Source organism: Nycticebus coucang, chromosome 3 (genome assembly GCF_027406575.1).
Source record: "Nycticebus coucang isolate mNycCou1 chromosome 3, mNycCou1.pri, whole genome shotgun sequence".
NCBI classification, from domain to species: domain Eukaryota; kingdom Metazoa; phylum Chordata; class Mammalia; order Primates; family Lorisidae; genus Nycticebus; species Nycticebus coucang.
The window spans coordinates 97158055-97178427 of record NC_069782.1 but is presented as its reverse complement, the minus strand read 5'-3'; the positions used below and the strand labels follow the sequence as shown (position 1 = coordinate 97178427).

Here is a 20373-nt window from a genome sequence, read left to right as displayed (position 1 = left end):
AACCACAGGCGCCGCCCAGAGCATAAAATTTTTACTCTGGAAACTCCAAAGTATTGTTGAAAGAAATAAAGAACACGGGTGGCGCCTGTAGTTCAAGCGGCTAAGGCACCAGCCACATACACCAGAGCTGGCAGATTCTAATCTGGCCTGGGCCTGCCAAACAGTGGCAACTACAACCAAAAAAAATAGCTGGGCCTTGTGGCAGGTGCCTGTAGTCCCAGCTACTCGGGAGGCTGAGGCAAGAGAATCACTTAAGCCCAGGAGTTAAAGGTAGCTATGAGCTGTGACGCAACGGCACTCTACCCAGGGCCATAGCTTGAGGCTCTGTCTCAAAAAAAGAAAGAAATTAAAGAACACTTAAATAAATGGAAAGACATGTGATATTTGTGATATTCATGAATAAGGAGACTTAATATTGTTGACAATACTCCCCAAATTGATCCACCCATTCAGCAAATCCCCTTCCTAATCCCAGCTGGCTTCTTTGACAAACTGACCTTAAAATTTATATGGAACTTTAAGGGACCTAAAGTAACCAAAACAATCTTGAAAAAGAAAAGGTTGGAGGACATAACACTTACCTTCCTGATTTGAAAACTTCTTACAAATCAAGACAGTGTGGTACTAGCATATGGAAGGCAGCTGTGCTAACCACTATATCACCAACAAAATACTACCAAGGATAGACATATAGATCAATGGCATGAAATTGAGAGTCCAGAAATAAATGCTCACAATTGTGGCCTGTTGATCTTCCAAGGGTGCAATGGTGGAAACAATAGTCTTTTCATCAAATGTGGGTACAGGTGGATGTGCACACCAAGAACTGAAGTTGGAAGAGGGGCATTGGCAAATTCTAACTCAGTGTGCACAATGTGCAACATACGCCCAATGAAGGGCTTAACTACAACTTGAACTTTACCTTAGAAATGAAAACTATGGTTGGGCGAGGTGGCTCACGCCTGTAATCTCAGCATTCTAGAGGCCAAGGCAGGTGGATTGTTTGAGCTCCCAAGTTCAAGACTAGCGTGAGCAAAAGCCAGACCCCATCTCTACTAAAAATAGAAAAACTGAGGCAAGAGGATCACTTGAGCCTGAGTTGTGAGGTTGCTATGAGCTATGATGCCATGGCATTCTAGCCAGGGGTCCTCAAACTACTGCCCGCAGGCCACATGAGGCGGTGTGATTGTATTTGTTCCCGTTTTGTTTTTTTACTTCAAAATAAGATATGTGCAGTGTGCATAGGAATTTGTTCATAGTTTTTTTTTTTTTTTTTTTTTGTAGAGACAGAGTTTCACTTTATTGCCCTCAGTAGAGTGCCATGGCGTCACACAACTCACAGCAACCTCCAACTCCTGGGCTTAGGTGATTCTCCTGCCTCAGCCTCCCGAGCAGCTGGGACTACAGGCGCCCACCACAACACCCGGCTATTTTTTTGTTGTTGCAGTTTGGCCGGGGCTGGGTTCGAACCCGCCACCCTCGGTATATGGGGCCGGCGCCCTGCTCACTGAGCCACAGGCGCTGCCCAGTTTGTTTGTTTTTTTTAAACTATAGTGTGGCCCTCCAGTGGTCTGAGGGACAGTGAACTGACCCCCAATTTAAAAAGTTTGAGGACCCCTGTTAGGCACTCTACCCAGGGTGACAACTTGAGACTCTATCTCAAAAAAGAAAAAGAAAGAAAGAAAAATGAAATGAAAACAATGTAACCTAAACACTTGTACCCTCATATCAATCTGGGGGGGGGGTGTCAAAAACATGGAAGCTGGACTTGACTGCTCAAAGACCTACCTAAATGTAAGAGCTAAAACTATAAAACTCTTAGAAGAAAATAGATACAAATTTTTATGACCTAGGATTAGACAGTAGCCTTAGATAAAACTCCAAAAGCACAAGCAACAAAAGGGGAGAAAAACTCAGATAAATTGGACTTAAATCAGAAGCTTTTGTGCTTTACAGGACACTATCATGCAAAAAGACAACCCACAGAATAGAAAATACTTGCAATCATGATAGGAGATTTGTATCCAGAATATATAAAGAACTATTACAATTCAACAATAAAAAGGCAACCCGTTAAAAACTGGGCAAAGAATTTAAACAGATATTTTTCCAAAGAAGGGGTATGTTGGAATGGATAGTAAGCTTATGAAAAGAGCATGCTCAACATAATTAGCCATCAGGGAAATGCTCATTAAGATTAAACCACTAGGATGGCTAGTTTCGATAAAGACAGGTAATAAGTGTTGGTTACAATGTATAGAAATTAGAATCCTCACAGGCTGCTGATGGGAATGTACAATGGTGCCTAACATGTTGTAGCAATTTTGGAAACCAGTCCGGCAGTTCCTCAAAAGGTTAAAGGTAGAGCTGCCAGATGACCTAGCATTTCCACTCTTAAGTTATATACCCAAGAGAATGGAAACATATGTTCTCCCATATATGAATGTTTATAGCATTATTACTCATAGTAGCCAAAAAGTGAAAACAACTCAAGATCATCAACAGATGAATTGATAAAATGTGATATACATACACACAATGGAATATTATTTGGCGATGAAAAAGACTTAATTACTGATAACTGCTACAACATGAGTGAACCTCAAAAACATTATGCAAATGAAAGAAGCCATCATAAAACCCCATATGTTATATGATTTCATTTACATGAAATGTCCAGAATAGGTAAATCTCTATTTACAGAAAGTAGACAGAAAGTAGATTACTGGTTGTGTGGGGCTGGAGGGGCTTGGGAGTTCTTTGTGGGAGTCAATGAAAATGTCTAAAATTGATTGTGGTGAAGGCTGTATAATTCTGCAAATTTACTAAAAACTACTGAATTTTTTCAAATTCAGTATTTCAATTTTCAGGGCGGCGCCTGTGGCTCAGTCGGTAAGGCGCTGGCCCCATATACCGAGGGTGGCGGGTTCAAACCCGGCCCTGGCCAAACTGCAAAAAAACCCAAAAAACAGCCGGGCGTTGTGGTGGGAGCCTGTAGTCCCAGCTCCTTGGGAGGCTGAGGCAAGAGAATCGCTTAAGCCCATGAGTTGGAGGTTGCTATGAGCTGTGTGAGGCCACGGCACTCTACTGAGGGCCATAAAGTGAGACTCTGTCTCTACAAAAAAAAAAAAATTCAATTTTCAAAATATTTTATATTTTATTTATTTATTTATTTTTTTAATTAATTGTAAGACCTCAGCCTTCCGAGTAGCTGGGACTACAGGTGCCCGCCACAACGCCTGGCCACTTTTTTGTTATAGCTTGGCTAGGGTCGGGCTTGAACCTGCCATCCTCAGTGTATGGGGCCGGCACCCTACTCACTGAGCCATAGGTGCTTCCCTGAATTATATACTTTAAATGGACAAATCATATATGAACTCCATCTCAGTAAAGATGTAAAAAACTGTTACTGGTGGGTGGTGCCTGTGGCTCAAAAGGGTAGGGCGCAGGCCCCATATGCTGGAGGTGGCTGGTTCAAACCCAGCCCTGGCCAAAAACTGTTACTGGCTCTGCAAAGTCACAGTAGTTCTTTAAAGTTTTTCTTATGCCTCACATATATAGGCAGAATCTCTACTACCTATTTCCTACTTAGTTTCATTACAATGTTTAGTGCATATGTTACTGCTAATATGTAACTTAGAAAGCTTGCTTCCATCTTCACTTTTTTTCTCCTATTTCATCCCCAGAGTTTTCAAGATCAGTGTACTATTGACATGAGAATGATCTGGTTCCAACTTGCAGGTTAAATGTTAGTTAAGAACATCTCACAGTGACATCTCAGGCTTCTGCTACCATGAAGAAAAGTGAGGGTGACCCAACAGATGCTGCAAAGTCCATCCTCCAAATCGCCTGCCCTTTGTTCACTGGAAATCCATCAGGCCCCCCTTCAGCCTGTTTGCCCTTATTTTACATAGCATAATAATCAGATTGCTGATTTCCAAACCAAACAGATTAGAAGCACCAAGTTAGAATAACTTGGTATTAAAATTGTGCTCTGGACTGAATTTTCTCTCCAAAATTTACTTACATCGGGCGGTGCCTGTGGCTCAGTAAATAGGGTGCTCGCCCCATATACCGAGGGTGGCGGGTTCAAACCGGGCCCCTGCCAAACTGCAACAACAACAAAAAATAGCCAGGCATTGTGGCAGGCTCCTGTAGTCCCAGCTACTTGGGAGGCAAAAGCAGGAGAATCACTTGAGCCCAGGAGTTAGAGGTTGCTGTAAGCTGTGATGCTACTGCACTCTACCCAGGGCAATAGCTTGAGGCTCTGTCTCAAAAAAAAAAAAAAGAAAAAAGAAAGAAAGACACCAGAGCTGGTATTGGCTCCCGCCCCGCCCCACTACCACCACCACCACAAGAGGGCAGCCACTTACAAGCCAGAAACAAAGCTTTCCCTAGAAACCATGCTGGCACCTTCATCTTGGACTTCTAACCTCTACAACTGTGAGACAATAAATCTCTGTCATTTTAAGTTGCGTATCTTGTTACAGCAGTCTGGGCTGACTGAGACATGATACAAAGTAGGAGCCTGGAAAAAAAGTACCTGTTAATTTAACAGTGAAGAGACAGGAAACTATGGGGGTGGAAGGACACAAGCATGGCCTTGGCAATCTGCATTCTGTATGATGATGATCAGCTATATGGAGCATCACCGAATAGGGCTTGAGACTTCTTCGGTCACAATATACTGTAATGAATTATTTTCATGATAATGACTTTGATAAAGGGTTGAATTGTTTTTTTTTTTTTTTTTTTTTTTTTTTTGGCCGGGGCTGGGTTTGAACCCACCACCTCCGGCATATGGGACCGGCGCCCTACTCCTTGAGCCACAGGCGCCGCCCTGAATTGTTTTCTGTTTAAAGCCATAAGGAGATTTAAATCTGTATTAGAAATATTTCCATCCAAGATAATTAAAATTGTTCACCTTTTGATAGTTGAACTAAGTTTTCTTCTATTCAGAATGCCTTGTTCCTTTTTTTTTTTTTTTTTTTTGTGATTTTTTTGGCCAGGGCTGGGTTTGAACCCACCACCTCCGGCATATGGGACCGGCGCCCTACTCCTTGAGCCACAGGCGCCGCCCAGAATGCCTTGTTCCTTATAATTTCCATGTGCCTGTTTGAATTGTTACTTTATTATTATTATTACTTTTATTTTTGCAGTTTTTGGCTGGGGCTGGGTTTGAACCTGCCACCTCCGGCATATGGGGCCAGCGCCTTACTCCCTTGAGCCACAGGTGCCACCCTGAATTGTTACTTTATTATTTTTTTTAAAGCAAAGGTAAAGAAAAGTTTCTATTTTCCTCATCCTAAAATATATTTGAAACAGGATAATAAGACTTGTGTTATCCTCAAACCAGGAACAAATGGTGTTCAAAGCTTTTCCAATTTTCTAAAAAGGAGAGAAACATACAGACCTTTCCTAAGGCTAAGATCATGGTCTTGGATCCAGTCACAAATGGACTGTGGGTCTTTGTTCCTAGATCTTTATAACAGTAAAAAATAAGAAGAGAATTTCTTAGATTATATAACCTACCTATTCATATAATTTTTAAAAAACTTTATGTTTCTCTGTCCTATAAGAAGAAATAGAAAGCTTAATTTATAAAATATACAAGTACTTGGGTTTTGTCCAACCAGAAGATTAAAAAATATAAACAAACCACCTATACCCGTATTTGTAATACTTCGTGGGGGTGATACTACCACCATCATCCCCATGTACCTACCCCTCCATTGAAAAGCAGTGCTCTAGGGCACATGTTTGGGGGTCCCTGTTTATAAACTGCTTGCCATACCATCTGCTCTTTACCCTGTCATTTTATATGTTTATGAGTAGCAGTTACCTTTCCACACCTTTCACTTTAGACAGCTCACTATAGCTTATGAAGAGTGAAGAGTCCTGAACTAGGGGGTCAGGAAATCACAGTCTTGGTCTAGTTTTGTTTCTCATAAGTACTGTTCTGGGTCTCAGCATCATCTATCATCGTGATATCTAAAGCCCCTTCCACCCTTGATTTACTAATTCTTTGATATTTTATCTATTCTCAAACCATTCTTACTAGGATTTTGGAAGAAGTGTGAAGTTGGATTCTTTTGGTCTAATGGTCCTCAGATTTTAATGAACGGAAGAAGGAAGAGAAGTTCCATAAGAGGAACTTAAAAATAGGGACTTCCAGTCCTACTCTCAGGGATTCTATACAGTTAGAATACTTTTTTAAATAAGCATCCCAGATGAATTTGATGCAGGTATGTACATGCAGGTCACAACCCCCAAAATACTGTTCTAGTAGGGTCCAGGTAGGACCCAGTATTTTTCTTAGTTTATTATGAAGAGGCTGAGAGTCAGTTATTTCATTTTCATTTCTTAGAAACTAAAAACATGATTGTTCAGTGTAGTTGTAGAAATACACAGTAGAAAAGAAAGTTGATATCCTTGGAATTGGTTTGAAGGTCTTACAGGTTTTGTTTTGAAATGCCTTTATGTGCTAATAGGTGCCCATCTGAGGACTTTTCAGTTCATTTCCTTTCTGAGACATTTAGGTCATTTTTCCTATGATTAGTTGATTTTTGGAGTTCTGTCTAGAGGAAAATACGTTTAGTAGTTATTCTAATTGTTAAATCAACGGTGGGGGGGTGATGATTACTTATTAGCATTTGTGCAAAAGTATGATGGTACCACTGCAGGTATTAATTCCAAGAAAAATCATTGATTTAATAAACTCAGTTCACACTTATTTAGCTTAATACTGATAGTATTTCTTTAGGTATTTGTTTCTTCTCTTTTTTGGGAAGACTCTGGAGTTTGCATTCTTGTAGTACATGTGTTTTTTCCACTTGCTTCCTCACATTTCAAATAGATTTGTTAGTTCTCCTGTTCCCTGGGATGTAGCCATCACACATTATCTGAGGAACCTGCCTGAATGTGACAGGAGTGTTCCTTTTTTGTTCACATGAGAATATTTTTTTTGAAGCAGAGCCTCAAGCTGTCACCCTGGGTAGAGTGCTGTGGCTTCACGGCTCACAGCAACCTCCAACTCCTGGGCTCAAGCAATTCTCCTGCCTCTGCCTCCCAAGTAGCTGGGACGACAGACACCTGCCACAAGGCCTGGCTATTTTTTTTTGTTGTTGTTGTTGCAGTCCTCATTGTTGTTTGGTGGGCCAGGCTGGATTCACCAGCTTGGGTGTATGTGGCTAGCGCCTTAGCGCTTGAGCCACAGGTGCTGAAACCTTTTTTTTTTTTTTTTTTTTTTTTTGGAGACAGAGCCTCAAGCTGTTGCCCTGGGTAGAGTGCTACGGAGTCATAGCTCACAGCAACTTCAAACTCTTGGGCTCAGGTGATCCTCTTGCCTCCTGAGCAGCTGAGATTACAGCCATTGCCACAATGCCCTGAATTCCTGAGCTCAGGCAATCCCACCTGCCTCGGCCTCCCAGGGTGCTAGGATTACAGATGTGAGCCACTGTGCCCAGCCCTCTACTCTGTTTCTATGAGTCAGCTCTTTTAGATTCCACATATAAGTGAGAGTATGGAATATTTGTCTTTCTCTCACTTATTTCACTTAGTATAATGTCTTCAGGGTTTATCCATGTTGTCAGAATTGGTAAGATTTCCCTTTTTGTGCATGAATAATATTCTTCTATGTGTGACAGTTTTTTTTTTTATCCATTCATCCATTGACACATACTTAGGTTGTTTCCATGTCTTGGTTATTGTGAATAATGCTGCATTGAACATGGGAGTGCAGTTATCTGGGAGTGTAGTTATCTCTTTGAGCTACTGATTTCATTTCCTTTATTTTTACATATATATATGCGCAGAAATGGGATTTCTGGAAAAATGTTTATTACTGTTTTCCGTAATAACTACTTATTTTCCTACCAACAGTGTTTCTCTACATCCTTGCCAATACTTGTGATGTCTTATCTTTTTGATAACAGCCATCCCAATAGGTTATGACGTGGTACCTCATTGTAGATTTTGATTTGTATTTTCCTGATTAGTGATGGTGACCACCTTTTTATGTTCTTCTTGTGGCCATTTGTAAGGAGAGGTTTTCTTTTTTTTTCTGTAGAGACAGAGTCTCACCGTACCGCCCTCGGGTAGAGTGCCGTGGTGTCACGGCTCACAGCAACCTCTAACTCTTGGGCTTACGCGATTCTCTTGCCTCAGCCTCCTGAGCAGCTGGGACTACAGGCGCCCGCCACACGCCCGGTCATTTTTTTTTGTTGTTGTTGTTGCAGTTTGGCTGGGGCTGGGTTTGAACCCGCCACCCTCGGCATATGGGGCCGGCGCCCTACTCACTGAGCCACAGGCGCCGCCCGTAAGGAGAGGTTTTCCTAGCTCTTTATCAGTTAAATTGTACTCTTAAGAACTATTTTTAAAATATTTAGGTAGCACTTACTGGATTGTTTTGTAGAATATGAAGACACTTCTAGTTCTAGCTTCCAGTTCCAGCTTCTCTTGTAGCTCTGTCTGAGGAGAATGTCAGTTCTAGTGCCTCTTTAGAAAGCCTTTTAAGGGCGGCGCCTGTGGCTCAGCGGGTAGGGCGCCGGTCCCACATGCCGGAGGTGGCGGGTTCAAACCCAGCCCTGGCCAAATTAAAAAAAAAAAAAAAAAAAAGAAAGCCTTTTAAACTAAAGGTAGTTATCTATTTTTTCTCATACTTGTGTATTCCTTCATTTAAAATGTTTATTTTTGAAGATTTTTTCTTTTTTGAGACAGAGTCTTATTATGTTGCTCTTGGTAGAGTGCTATGACATCACAGCTCACAGCAACTTCACACTCTTGGACTTAAGTGATTCTCTTGCCTCAGCCTCCCAAGTAGCTGGAACTACAGGTGCCTGCCACAATGCCTGGCTGTTTTTCTGCTGTATTTGTCATTGTTGTTTAGCAGGCACCCGGGCCGGGTTTGAAGCTGCCAGCTTAGTATATAAGGCTGGCGCCCTTACCACTGAGCTATGGGCACTGAGCCAATTTTTGAAGATCTTAATGTTAGGACCTAAGTCACATATAAATAAGACATAACTCTGACATACAGAGCTCAAAGTCTTTCTTTTTTTTTTTGTAGAGACGGAGTCTCACTTTATGGCCCTCCGTAGAGTGCTGTGGCCTCACACAGCTCACAGCAACCTCCAACTCCTGGGCTTAATCGATTCTCTTGCCTCAGCCTCCCAAGTAGCTGGGACTACAGGCACCTGCCACAACTCCCGGCTATTTTTTGGTTGCAGTTTGGCCGGGGCCGGGTTTGAACCCGCCACCCTCGGTATATGGGGCTGGCGCCTTACCGACTGAGCCACAGGCGCCGCCTGAGCTCAAAGTCTTTCTAAGCGAGAAAGATAAATAGTTCTATGATAGGTGACGTGTACTGAGTAACATTGGGGGAAAATAATTTTTTTTTTTTTTTTTTTTTTTTTTTAGAGACAGAGTCTCACTGTACCGCCCTCGGGTAGAGTGCCGTGGCGTCACACGGCTCACAGCAACCTCTAACTCTTGGGCTTACATGATTCTCCTGCCTCAGCCTCCCGAGCAGCTGGGACTACAGGCGCCGGCCACAACACCCAGCTATTTTTTTGTTGCAGTTTGGCCGGGGCTGGGTTTGAACCCGCCACCCTCAGCATATGGGGCCGGCGCCCTACTCACTGAGCCACAGGCACTGCCCGGGAAAATAATTTTTTAAAGAGGGGCTGGGCGCAGTGGCTCACGCCTGAAATCCTAGCACTCTGAGAGGTCAATGTGGGTGGATTGCTTGAACTCACAGGTTTGTGACCAGCCTGACTCTATCTCTAAAAATAGCCAGGTGTTGTGGCAGGTACCTGTAGTCCCAGCTACTTGGGAGGCAAGAGAATTGCTTGAGCCCACGAGTTTGAGGTTGCTGTGAGCTGTAACGCCGGGGCACTCTACCAAGGGTGACAAGTGAGACTCTGTCTCAAAGGAAAAAAAAAAAGAATTTTTTAAAAAGAGGAAAGGGTGGCTTCATAAAGGAAGTGATGTAGGAGCTGAGCATTTTTCAGGGGGTTTTTTTGAGCCAGAGTCTTTCTTAGTCGCCCTCAGTAGCTGTCCTGGTGTCATAGCTCACAGACAGCAACCTCAAACTCTTGGGTTCAAACGATTCTCTTGCCCCAGCCTCCCAAGTAGCTGAGACTACAGGCGCCTGCCGCAATGCCCAGCTATTTTTTTTTTCTGAGTTACTCTTTTATTTTTTTATTTTTATTTATTTTTTAATTAAATCATAGCTGTGTACATTAATGTGATCATGGGGCACCATACACTAGTTTCATAGACTGTTTCCAGCAATTTTTGGAGACAAGGTCTCTCTCTGGCTCAGGCTGGCATCCAACCTGTGAGCTCATGTGATCCACCTGCCTCAATCTCCCAGAGTACTGGGATTATAGGCGTGAGCCACTCTGCCCCACTCTGGAGCTGAATCTTGAAGGATAAAGGATAAACAGGAGTTCCCCAGCAGAAGAGAGGGCATTCCAGGTGACAGAGGAACCAGTTCACAAGCAGGGAAATTAGAGCTTATCCTTTTGGTTTGAACTGTAAAATCCTTAAGGTGGATTTAGATGGTACTTAAATTGAGTTTCTGGGTAGTATTATATGTTGGTAACACCTAAATTTGTTTTGAACTTTTTTTAACTCTGTTTTCTAGGAACTCGAATCATTTATGATCGAAAGTTTCTATTGGATCGTCGCAATTCTCCCATGGCTCAGACCCCGCCCTGCCATCTGCCCAATATTCCAGGAGTCACTAGTCCTGGCACCTTAATTGAAGACTCCAAAGTAGAAGTAAACAATATGAACAACTTGAACAATCATGACAGGAAGCACGCAGTTGGTAAGAGACAGTTCTAAGGAGCAGGGGGTGGTTCTGGGAATTTGAATGTCTGTTTAAAAAATGTTGATGTTTCAGTTATAACTATGTTAAGTTATATGTCTCTAAGATTCCTCCTCCTCCCCCAAAGGCTTGTTGAAATGCTGTGGAAACCTGAGTCTTTTTTTTTTTTGAGGCAGAGCCTCAAGCTGTTGCCCTGGGTAGAGGGTTATGGCATCACAGCTCCCAGCAACCTCTAACTCCTGGGCTCAAGTGATTCTCCTGCCTCCGCCTCCCAAGTAGCTGGGACTACAGGCGCCCGCCATGACACCTGGCTATTTTTTGGTTGCAGGCCGTCATTGTTGTTTGGCGGGCCGGGCTGGATGCGAACGCACCAGCTCAGGTGTATGTGGTTGGCGCCTTAGTCGCTTAAGCCACAGGCACCAAGCCGAAACCTTGAGTTCTAAATAATAATCTAATCTAGTTGTTGGAGGAAAATAATCCAGAGTCAGAATAGTAGAACCCCAAAGATGACTCCTTGAACCATGTCTGTCCTAGGCTTTATTGGACTTGGGTAACACACAGAAAACAAAACGTTTTCGTAGCCCCTATTTCTATTACCTTCAGGTGATAGACCTTGTTTCTTACAAGAAGAATGTCTTATATGGAGTGGGGAAAAGCAGTATGTTTTGTTCCCCCCATTTCCCAGAACTGTCTGTAATATTTACATAATTACACGTGCCCCCTTATTAATGTGTCCTCTTGATCTCTGTAGAAGCAGAATATTGAAGTGGTATTGGCCATCTCCTGAAGTAGACCTTGTAGTGGTTCTTAACCTTCCTATTGCCATGATGTATTTTCATTGTTACAAAGGAGTTGTGACCCACAGGTTGAGAACCGCTGCCTTAGGAGCTATGCTTGGTGACCCCTGGATGTGAACCAGCATTCTGCTTTATCAAATTCAAAATGAGTGTTTAATGGGGAAGGACCAGGGCCCTTCAGAGCAGGGCCAAAGTTGAAAGCTTCCAGAAGAATGTGCTCACCTGATAGTTGGCAAAGAGCTCCCAGGAGGTGCTGTTTAGTTGACCTGTGGATAGAAGGACACTTGAAAAGGCTTTACTTGTATTCTTTCCCCCTGAAACTTCCTTATAGGTGATGGGACTGCCATTCTTCTTTTACAGATTAAGACTACCAGCAAAACAGAGTGATTGGTTTTTCTTTCGTTTGTTTGTTTTTTGTTTTGAGACCGAGTCTCACTTTGTTGCCCTCAGAGTGCTGTGGCATCTCAGCAACCTCAAACTCCTGGGCTTAAGTAATTCTCTTGCCTCAGCCTCCCAAGTAGTTGGGACTACACGTGTCCACCCCAGTGCTCACCAATTCTTTTGGGGACAAGGCTAAAAAAACTCACTCTGGGGGCAGCGCCTGTGGCTCAGTGAGTAGGGTGCCAGCCCCATATACTGAGGGTGGCGGGCTTGAACCCAGCCCTGGCCAAACCGCAACAACCGAAAAAAGAAAAAAATCTCACTCTGGCTCAGGCTGGTCTTGAACTCATGAGTTCAGGCATTCCACCTGCCTCAGCCTCCCAGAGTGCTAGGAATACAGGTGTGAGCCACTGTGCCTGGCCTAGAATAATTGTTTTAAGACAGCAGAAAATGGGATAGTTTGGATATTTTTTGCACCTCATGACAATGAAAACTTTTGCTTTTTGTGTGTGTGCTAAACTTTTCGTTTTATTTATCCTAACTAGGGGATGATGCTCAGTTTGAGATGGACATCTGACTCCTGCAAAAATTAGAAGAAAAGCAGCAACCTGATACTTGCGTGTACCCGATCTGGCCAATAGGATCAACAAAGCAAAGCAGCAGCAGCACCAGCAGTCCCTATTGCAGTCTTCACCTCCCCTCCCTTGGGTGCCAAATGATGGGAAGATGAGTGTCATCTGACCATTCTTCTCCATGCTTCCTGTTCCCATTCCTAATTAGACAGATTAGATTGAAGGCCCTTGGTGTATTTCTGTAGAGCTAAGCAGCCCATGGAGGAAAGTGTTCAACTCTGGCTTCCTTGGTCATTTTTTATTAAGAACCAACCCCCTCAAATTTATCCCAGATCAAGTATCAAATTACCAACCACCTCCTGGCTGGTAGGGATACAGAGGTTTGGTAGGTTCGTCATTGTTCGTTTTTTTACCCTCAGTCTCTTCTCCTTGTATCCTACCTGTGGTTCAGAACTGCAAGAGCCTGGGTTTGGGGTCTTTAAAGTCATCAGGGAGAATGATAGAAAGAACTTTACCTTTCACCTTGAGGTGTTGTCCTTAGGGACAGCAGTTTGTGCACCTCTCATAACTTAACCTTGTGACACTGTTTGAAGGTCCAGTTCCCTTTGCTCTGGGAACTGAGAGGTCCCTTCTGACGTAGAGGGTTTAAAAGTAAAGGAGTAGAAGACATTTCTCATCTTCTTATTTCTTTACTTTTAAACCCTTTACGTTAGAAGGGAGCCCTTGGTAATTAGCTTTGCTCAAATGTTGTTCCTCCTTGCTTACATCTTGTTGCTGGCAGAGTCTTTTGTACCTTGAGATAATTAGGTGATTTTGTCTGCTCCCAGAGCAGGTGCATACCACATAATAGAGGCACTCTGGCCTCCACTTGGTGCATTAGGCCTGATCGTAGTGTTCTGCCAGACATTGTAAGGATGACCCCTGAATAGTGTTGACCCATTTGAGTACCCATCCTCAGTAGTCATTGTTTTTAAGTCTAATACGCATTGTGAGATTTGTTCTTGGATTACAGTTTCTCACGTTTTAAGCTTAAAGTTGATTTGCAGAATGTTCCTAAAAGTAACTCCACTTTTTTCCTTTGTGGATCTGCTTTGTTTGGCTGCTGGGGTAGATAAGCATGGGCTTTAAAATGTTTTCCTCCCAGTTCTCTTGCCTTTCCCATTCTTCCTCCCTCTCTTCCTCTCTCTCCTTCCTTTACTTTCTTTTTCTCCGCCAGGCCATTTTTCAGATTTACTCAAAGATACCTCAAGTATTGGTATCTGATACTATCACTCCTCTTATCTGAGGAGTGACCTTTTATTTTTAAGATGACTACAGACCTATTTTTAGATATGTTTTCAGTACAATTTTGAACAGCAACTTTTTAATTAAACATCTTCCAGTGTTAGGAAGGTGAGAAATGTCCACAGACAAGTCTGCTGTTCTGTGTCATCATCCTTTGTCTCCCTGAGTCCCTTAGGAGCTCTCTCCTTCCCTCTAGTTTTGGGTGTGCATGTTGGAGTTTGGAGTGGGTGGTTTGTAAAGCTGGACCATTCTGCCTTGCTGTGAGTGTTCACAAAAGCCTCATTCTTTTCCCTTACTCCTTTGTTTTCACATTCCTTCTCCTCCCCACTTCTCCTGGGACTATTGACTGGCACAGTAATCTCAGGAGAGTGACACCCCCCATAGAAAGACTAGAGCATCCATTCCCTCAAGAAAGACAAAGTAGCTCCTAGTGTCCTGGGGATTTCTGGTTGGGTTTGGTGCCCTGAACCCTCTTATTAAGAAATAACATCCCAGAATGAGAGTAACAGGCCAACTGGCTAAGAAAGCTGTTTGTGTTTCTTTTGAACTATGGAAAGATCCTGTTTGTGAATACATTTAGAAAGGAGAGGGAGGATGTCTGTAGAACTTTGCTCTGTTTTTTTGCTACAAAATGTGAATAATTCAAAGAGTAAAAGCCTTTTGTGATGGTTGATGTCTCAGGAATAAGCTGGATCTCCAATGTTTTGGGGATGCCCTTGAGTCTGAAAAATTGATAATCAGAAAAGTATTTTTTTGTTTGTTGGTTTAATGTAACCCTATTCTGATATTAAACTCCAAATTTCGTCTCACATACTCTTGGACAAACTTAAGTTGTTCTGTAATTTGCATAAAAACTTGCTCAGGACCTCATTGTACCTTGGGGAGCTTGATTCTTTGAGAATGAAGCTTTTCATTTTTCATACACTGGCCTTGGCATCCTATGGACTATGACTCCAACTAGCAGCTAGTCTATCAGTGAGCAGAAGAGTATTCTCTTCTTAATTTTTATTACTATATATAGAAACTTGGCTTCCTTACTGAACGGTGGGGAATAGATTTAAAACATGTGAGCCTGAGTAGTATTAAGATGTCATTTTCTCCTTTCTTGCTGTCTTAGGGCAAGGAACCTCTGTGCTCCGCCCCCTAATGAGAGGACATGTTTTTAGTATTTCTTGGGAGTGTCACCTATATAATGCAGTTTATTCTTCTCTGCGAGGACTTCCTTACTGCTTGGTGCAATCTTTTCCTTTAGTCCACCACTGTCAGACTTTGACCTCCATAAATCGGCATTTTAAGTTTTTTTTATAGAGACAGGGTCTTATGCTGGGGCTGGAGTGCAGTGGTGTGACCATAGCTTATTGAAATTTTGCACTTGGGCTCAAGGAATCCTCTTGCCTAAGCCTCCTTACTAGCTATGAGTATAGGTGTATGTCATGTCTAGCTAATTTTTCCCCCTATTTTTTGTAGGCAAGGTCTTGCTAGGTTGCCCAGGCTGGTCTCAAACTCCTGGGCTCAAAGCAATCCTCCTGCCTCAGCCTCCCAAAGTGCTGAGATTATAGGCATGAGTCACTGTACTTGGCAAAATCAGAATTTTAAGAATAATTTTACATGGCATGAGACAAATATTTAGCAAATGATAACCTTGTGTCATACCTCACAGAATTGTTTTTAGATAAGCCAGGGTCCAGTGGGTGGTTTACTTCTGGATGTTTAAAAGGAACCTCACAGATGAAGCCCAAAATAGATAATACATCCTAGCTTCTTTTAAGGGGAAAGGGACACCTTAAGGTTACTCTTGAAGGAGATGGTTCTTAAAATCTTAGTGACCATTTTCTGTTTATAAGGAAACCATGTTTCTATATTTATGGGGGCAATCGGTCTTAATGGAAGTAACCTTCCAAATCCTAGCAGGAGACCTGTATTGCCACGGTTCTACCTATGTAGGTGGTTTATTGAATTCACCAAACAGGGATAGCATTCTCAAAGAGCACAGACATAAAGAAGCTGGCTTCTAGATATTGGGCTTCCAAGCTGAGAGTTGTGTCCTTCCACCTCTATTAGTTATCTATTGCTGTGTAGCAAATTACCCCTAAATTTAGTATCTTAAAATAACTAACATTATCCATTTCTGTGGGTTAAGTATTTAGAAGTAAGCAGTTTAGCATGTCAAGATGTGGACAGGGGATGCCATCATCTATGTTTGAAGAATCTGCTTCCAGGCTCTCCTTTATGGATGTTAGCAGGATGCCTCAGATTCTCCACATGTGGGTTTCTCCATACGGCAGCTTAATGTCCTCATACCAATGCAGGCTGACTTCTTCCTGATCCATATATCCTAGAGAGGCAGGGAGGGCAAGGACAAAGCTGCAGTGCCTTTTATGAACTCATCTTCGAAAGCACACTATTACTTATTCTCTTCTTTAGGAGCAAGCTACTAAGCTCAGCCTACACTCGCAAGAGGAATTATACCCCCTACTGAATGGAGCAGTATTTAGGGACATAGCTTAAAACCAGCATATACCAACAGAGGATGAAACCAGGTTAACAGGGAGGTAGGTTGAACCTAGATAAGCTGAGAGATATAAGCACTTCTCTAACGTGTGCATCACAAAACTGGGATAGAAGGAAATCCCCCTTTCCCCTGCTAGTTTTGAGAGGGGTGGCAATTCCCAGCAAAAGTATATCCATATATCTGCCTGACTACCAGCAGCTCAGGGATGCTTATTTGCAAGTCCTAGACTTGGTGTCTCTAAGACTCATTTGCCACTTTTATTTTCCTTTACCCAGGAATTGACAGAGGAATTGGACTTTCCAGCTGAGCCACTAAAGGTATCTTATTTGGGGTCTGAACTGTCAAGCTAATGGAGCTAAGGTGAATTAGATGTTAGGCCATTGAGCTGAAGAAAAAAAGGCAGCCCAGATTTGGGATGAAATAGATGGTGTCAGAAAACTAGGTACCAGTCCAGGCCCAGTGGCTCAAGCCTGTAGTCCTAGCACTTGGGAGGCTGAGGCCCTGCCTAGCCTGTGGATTGCCTAGCTCACAGGTATGAGACCAGCCTGAGCCAGAGCAAGACCTTGTCTCTAAAAATAGCCAGGCATTGTGGCGGGCACCTATAGTCCCAGCTACTTGGGAAGGTAAGCCAAGAGAAATTGCGCTTGAGCCCAAGAGTTTGAGGTTGCTGTGAGCTATGATGTCATAGCACTCTACCAAGGGCGACAAAATGAGACTGTCTCAAAAAAAGAAAGAAAGAAAACTAGTTACTCAGTAGTCTCTCTAACTACACCGGCTTTACCAGGGTCAGATCTGTCACCCAAGAAGCAACTTCTCAACAAAATAGGGAACATTTGAAAATTATAAGTGTCTGGGCTTGATTGCTCCTTTAAATCCAGTGTGCAGGTTCACTCTGCATGCCCATCTTGTTCTGGCCTTCTGGATGGAAGTGTGTTCTTCAAGAGGACTGGTCTTGTCTTCAACCTTAAGAAAAACATAGATGAGGCTTGTCAATTTAGCACGTTCTTAGTGAACATCTGATATGTTTCTGGCACCCATTCTTAACCAAATCTTTAAGGGTTTTAGACGCTTTCTTTTTTTTTGGTTTTAGACACCTTAAAGATGCACATTTCTTGTTTAGAGTTTAGATTTACACTCTGCCTCTTTCTGGCATTATCTGTAGCCCTGCTTGCTTTAGAGTAGTAATTTTTCAACCGGTGTGCTGCGAAAATTTTTAAAGATCATTAATTATTTTCAAAAGAAATTCAAAGCCCAGTAAGTCCTATATTCTTTCTTTTACTTTTTTTTTTTGTTTTGTTTTGATCAACATAAGTGTGCTGCAGAAGTTTAACTATAGGTTCAAGTATGCTGTGAGATTAAAAAAAAAAGGTTGAAAAACACAGCTTTAGAGTATACTTGAATAGGAAGCATTGCTGCTGAGGAAGCTGCAAGAAAAAGGTACTTCTTCCAGAAGTAAGGAACTCAATTTTGGAGCACCTTCGAACTGATTTTGTTTTTCCTTATTTTGAGGCAGATTCAAAATTAATAGTCTTTCGGGTTTTTTGCTATTTGGATTTCTAGCTCTTTGGGACTCTCAGACCTAGTCCTAGTTAAAAGTCCTTCATTTCCATTTCTGTTCACCCTGCTACATATGTGGCTTTCACACCCTGCAGCCCTCATTTGGCCATTTTTTCAGAGGGCCCACTTTGAATCAAGGCAATGATGAAGGGACTCAGTATGTTAGCAGCAGTATCCCAGAGATTGAATCCATTTGTGTTCTCCCCATCTTGGATACCAGCTGCTTGAAGCCAGGGCCCTTCACTCTTTCCCTTTAGAGAGGAAGCCCCACTGTCTTTCTGGTTCAGAGCAGTCCCTTCTTGGCGTGTTTGCTGAACTATCTGCGCATGTGCAGCTATTTACTAATCTGCGAGACCCAATCACTTACCTCCCTGTAACATCTGGAAAGGCTTATTTGTTTTAAAGAAACATTATATATTTGGGAGGGCAGTTTCTTCTGGACTTTGAGGGGCCTTAGTTAACCCCGCAGTTCTTTACCTCTCAGCTTTTAATAAAAAAAGAAATCTGATCTTGATACAGTCACGTCATAATTCCTTAGGATGCTTATACCCAGGGACATTTCCTGTTCCTAATAATGGCTTTCCAGCTCAATAATAGAGTTTTTTGAGGCTAGCTCACAGAAATATCTAACTGAAGATTGATACTTGTTTGTTTTTTTTTGTAGAGACAGAGTCTCACTTTATGGCCCTCGGTAGAGTGCCGTGGCCTCACACAGCTCACAGCAATCTCCAACTCCTGGGCTTAGGCGATTCTCCTGCCTCAGCCTCCCGAGCAGCTGTGACTACAGGCGCCCGCCACAACGCCCGGCCATTTTTTGGTTGCAGTTTGGCCGGGGCCGGGTTTGAACCCGCCACCCTCGGTATATGGGCTGGCGCCTTACCGACTGAGCCACAGGCACCGCCCTACTTGTTTTTTCAATTAGTCATTCAGATCACCTTTCCCACCCCCTAGAATTTCAATTTCTTTCTCTAGGCTGGTCCTGGAAGTTAATACTTTTGGCAAAGCTTAGGTTTAGAAGGCTTTTGAGTCCCCGTACAGACAGTCTGTGGTTCTCTTTGCTTATTGACCTCTGCCTGCAGCCCTGGCAGACCATACTGTATGTCATGGATGCCCAGTGGAAATAGTAGTGAGGTGAAATGCGTTTCCCAAGGTATTTAAACTGTCGTTCTGCCACCTAAGGGTGAGAGGCTGGCAGAGAGATGCTGTAATGCTTGATAATCATTTGGCCACCCTGAAGTTTCCAAAAGGAGTGAGCTCTTGCCGGTGCTTTAAACCAAAACTCCTGGACACTTAGAGAATTCCATGAATCTAGTACAGAATAACCATTCTTGCCAAATGTACCCACTTTCTCTCCATTAAAAAAAAAAAAAAAATCAAGCCCGGCCAAGGGTAATTTTTATTGGAAACCAGGGGAGTTGGGGAGGGAGGGAACTAAGGGGCAAGTTGTTGGGTAAGCCATTCTGCTCCTACCTGGTGTTTGTATCCAAATCAGAGTACCTTGCGCCAGTGCCTTTCCTTCACCTGCAGAGGGAGCCCATCCCTTTCCACCTTGGTGAGGAGACCACCCTCTGCCACCCCAGGGGTAAACCTTAAAGGGGTCTTGTAAAGCCCAAAGGACACTCACATGCTAAAGTGTCCATTTTAACTATCTTAAAATGATTTTATTTAAATAGCCCTTCCCTGTCTTAGTGCCACCAATGGCCCAGTTTCATCCATTCTGAATGGAAAAGAGGAGACTGCCAGCACTTCCTCAGTCTTCTTCCCTGTCTCCCTAATGTGTGGTCCCTTCACCCTCCCGTCCATTTCACTGTCGTGGATGGATAGCAGAGGGCACCGTGCAGTCCTTGAGGCAGTCCTGTGTGATTCCCATGATCGATGTATTTTTTTTAACTGTCCTTCCAAACCAGCAGTGTTTGGAAATGAGGGAAAAATTTAAATTCTCATCAATGGTTGCTGTTAAATCAATAAAGATCATGAGTATCAACTTGGTGTTTTAATTTTTTTTAATTTCAGGTGAAACCCTGCTGAGAGTTATTTCACATTTTGGGAGTCTTGGGTGGTGGGGGGACATGGACAAAGGTAATTAGCTACTTTATGTGTCAGTTCTCAACACTTATGGAGCACTTTGTCATTGTGGGCCTGTTTGTGTAAGGACATAGGAGCCTTTTTTCAGGAGCACGACTCTGGTCCTCGCCCAGGAGCTTAGAGGTAAACATGTCTATACTGGGCAGAATGCCCTTCTTTGGGTACTAGCCTTAAGGAAGTCCAACAACTTTTCTCTGAAAAGGGGCTGCCTGTGGCCCTTAGGAGCACTTGTTAGACATGTATCCTGTCTGATGTCTTTTTTTTTTTTTTTTTTTTTGTAGAGACAGAGTCTCACTTTATGGCCCTTGGTAGAGTGCTGTGGCATCACACCGCTCACAGCAACCTCCAACTCTT

At 42.9% G+C, this 20373-nt stretch overlaps 2 protein-coding genes across 2 annotated transcripts in view; one reads left to right on the top strand and one right to left on the bottom strand.

The window, feature by feature from the left end:
* Positions 1-19918, top strand: part of EIF4EBP2 (eukaryotic translation initiation factor 4E binding protein 2) — a 35382-nt gene extending 15464 nt beyond the window's left edge. The window contains exons 2-3 of the mRNA XM_053586459.1: positions 10646-10831; positions 12555-19918. Coding sequence (XP_053442434.1) covers positions 10646-10831; positions 12555-12586 — 218 coding nt within the window. The 3' untranslated portion in view covers positions 12587-19918. The remainder of the gene's footprint in view (positions 1-10645; positions 10832-12554) is intronic.
* The window catches only part of PPA1 (inorganic pyrophosphatase 1), a 295326-nt gene that overhangs the window by 250720 nt on the left and 24233 nt on the right, over positions 1-20373 (bottom strand). The window lies entirely within an intron of this gene.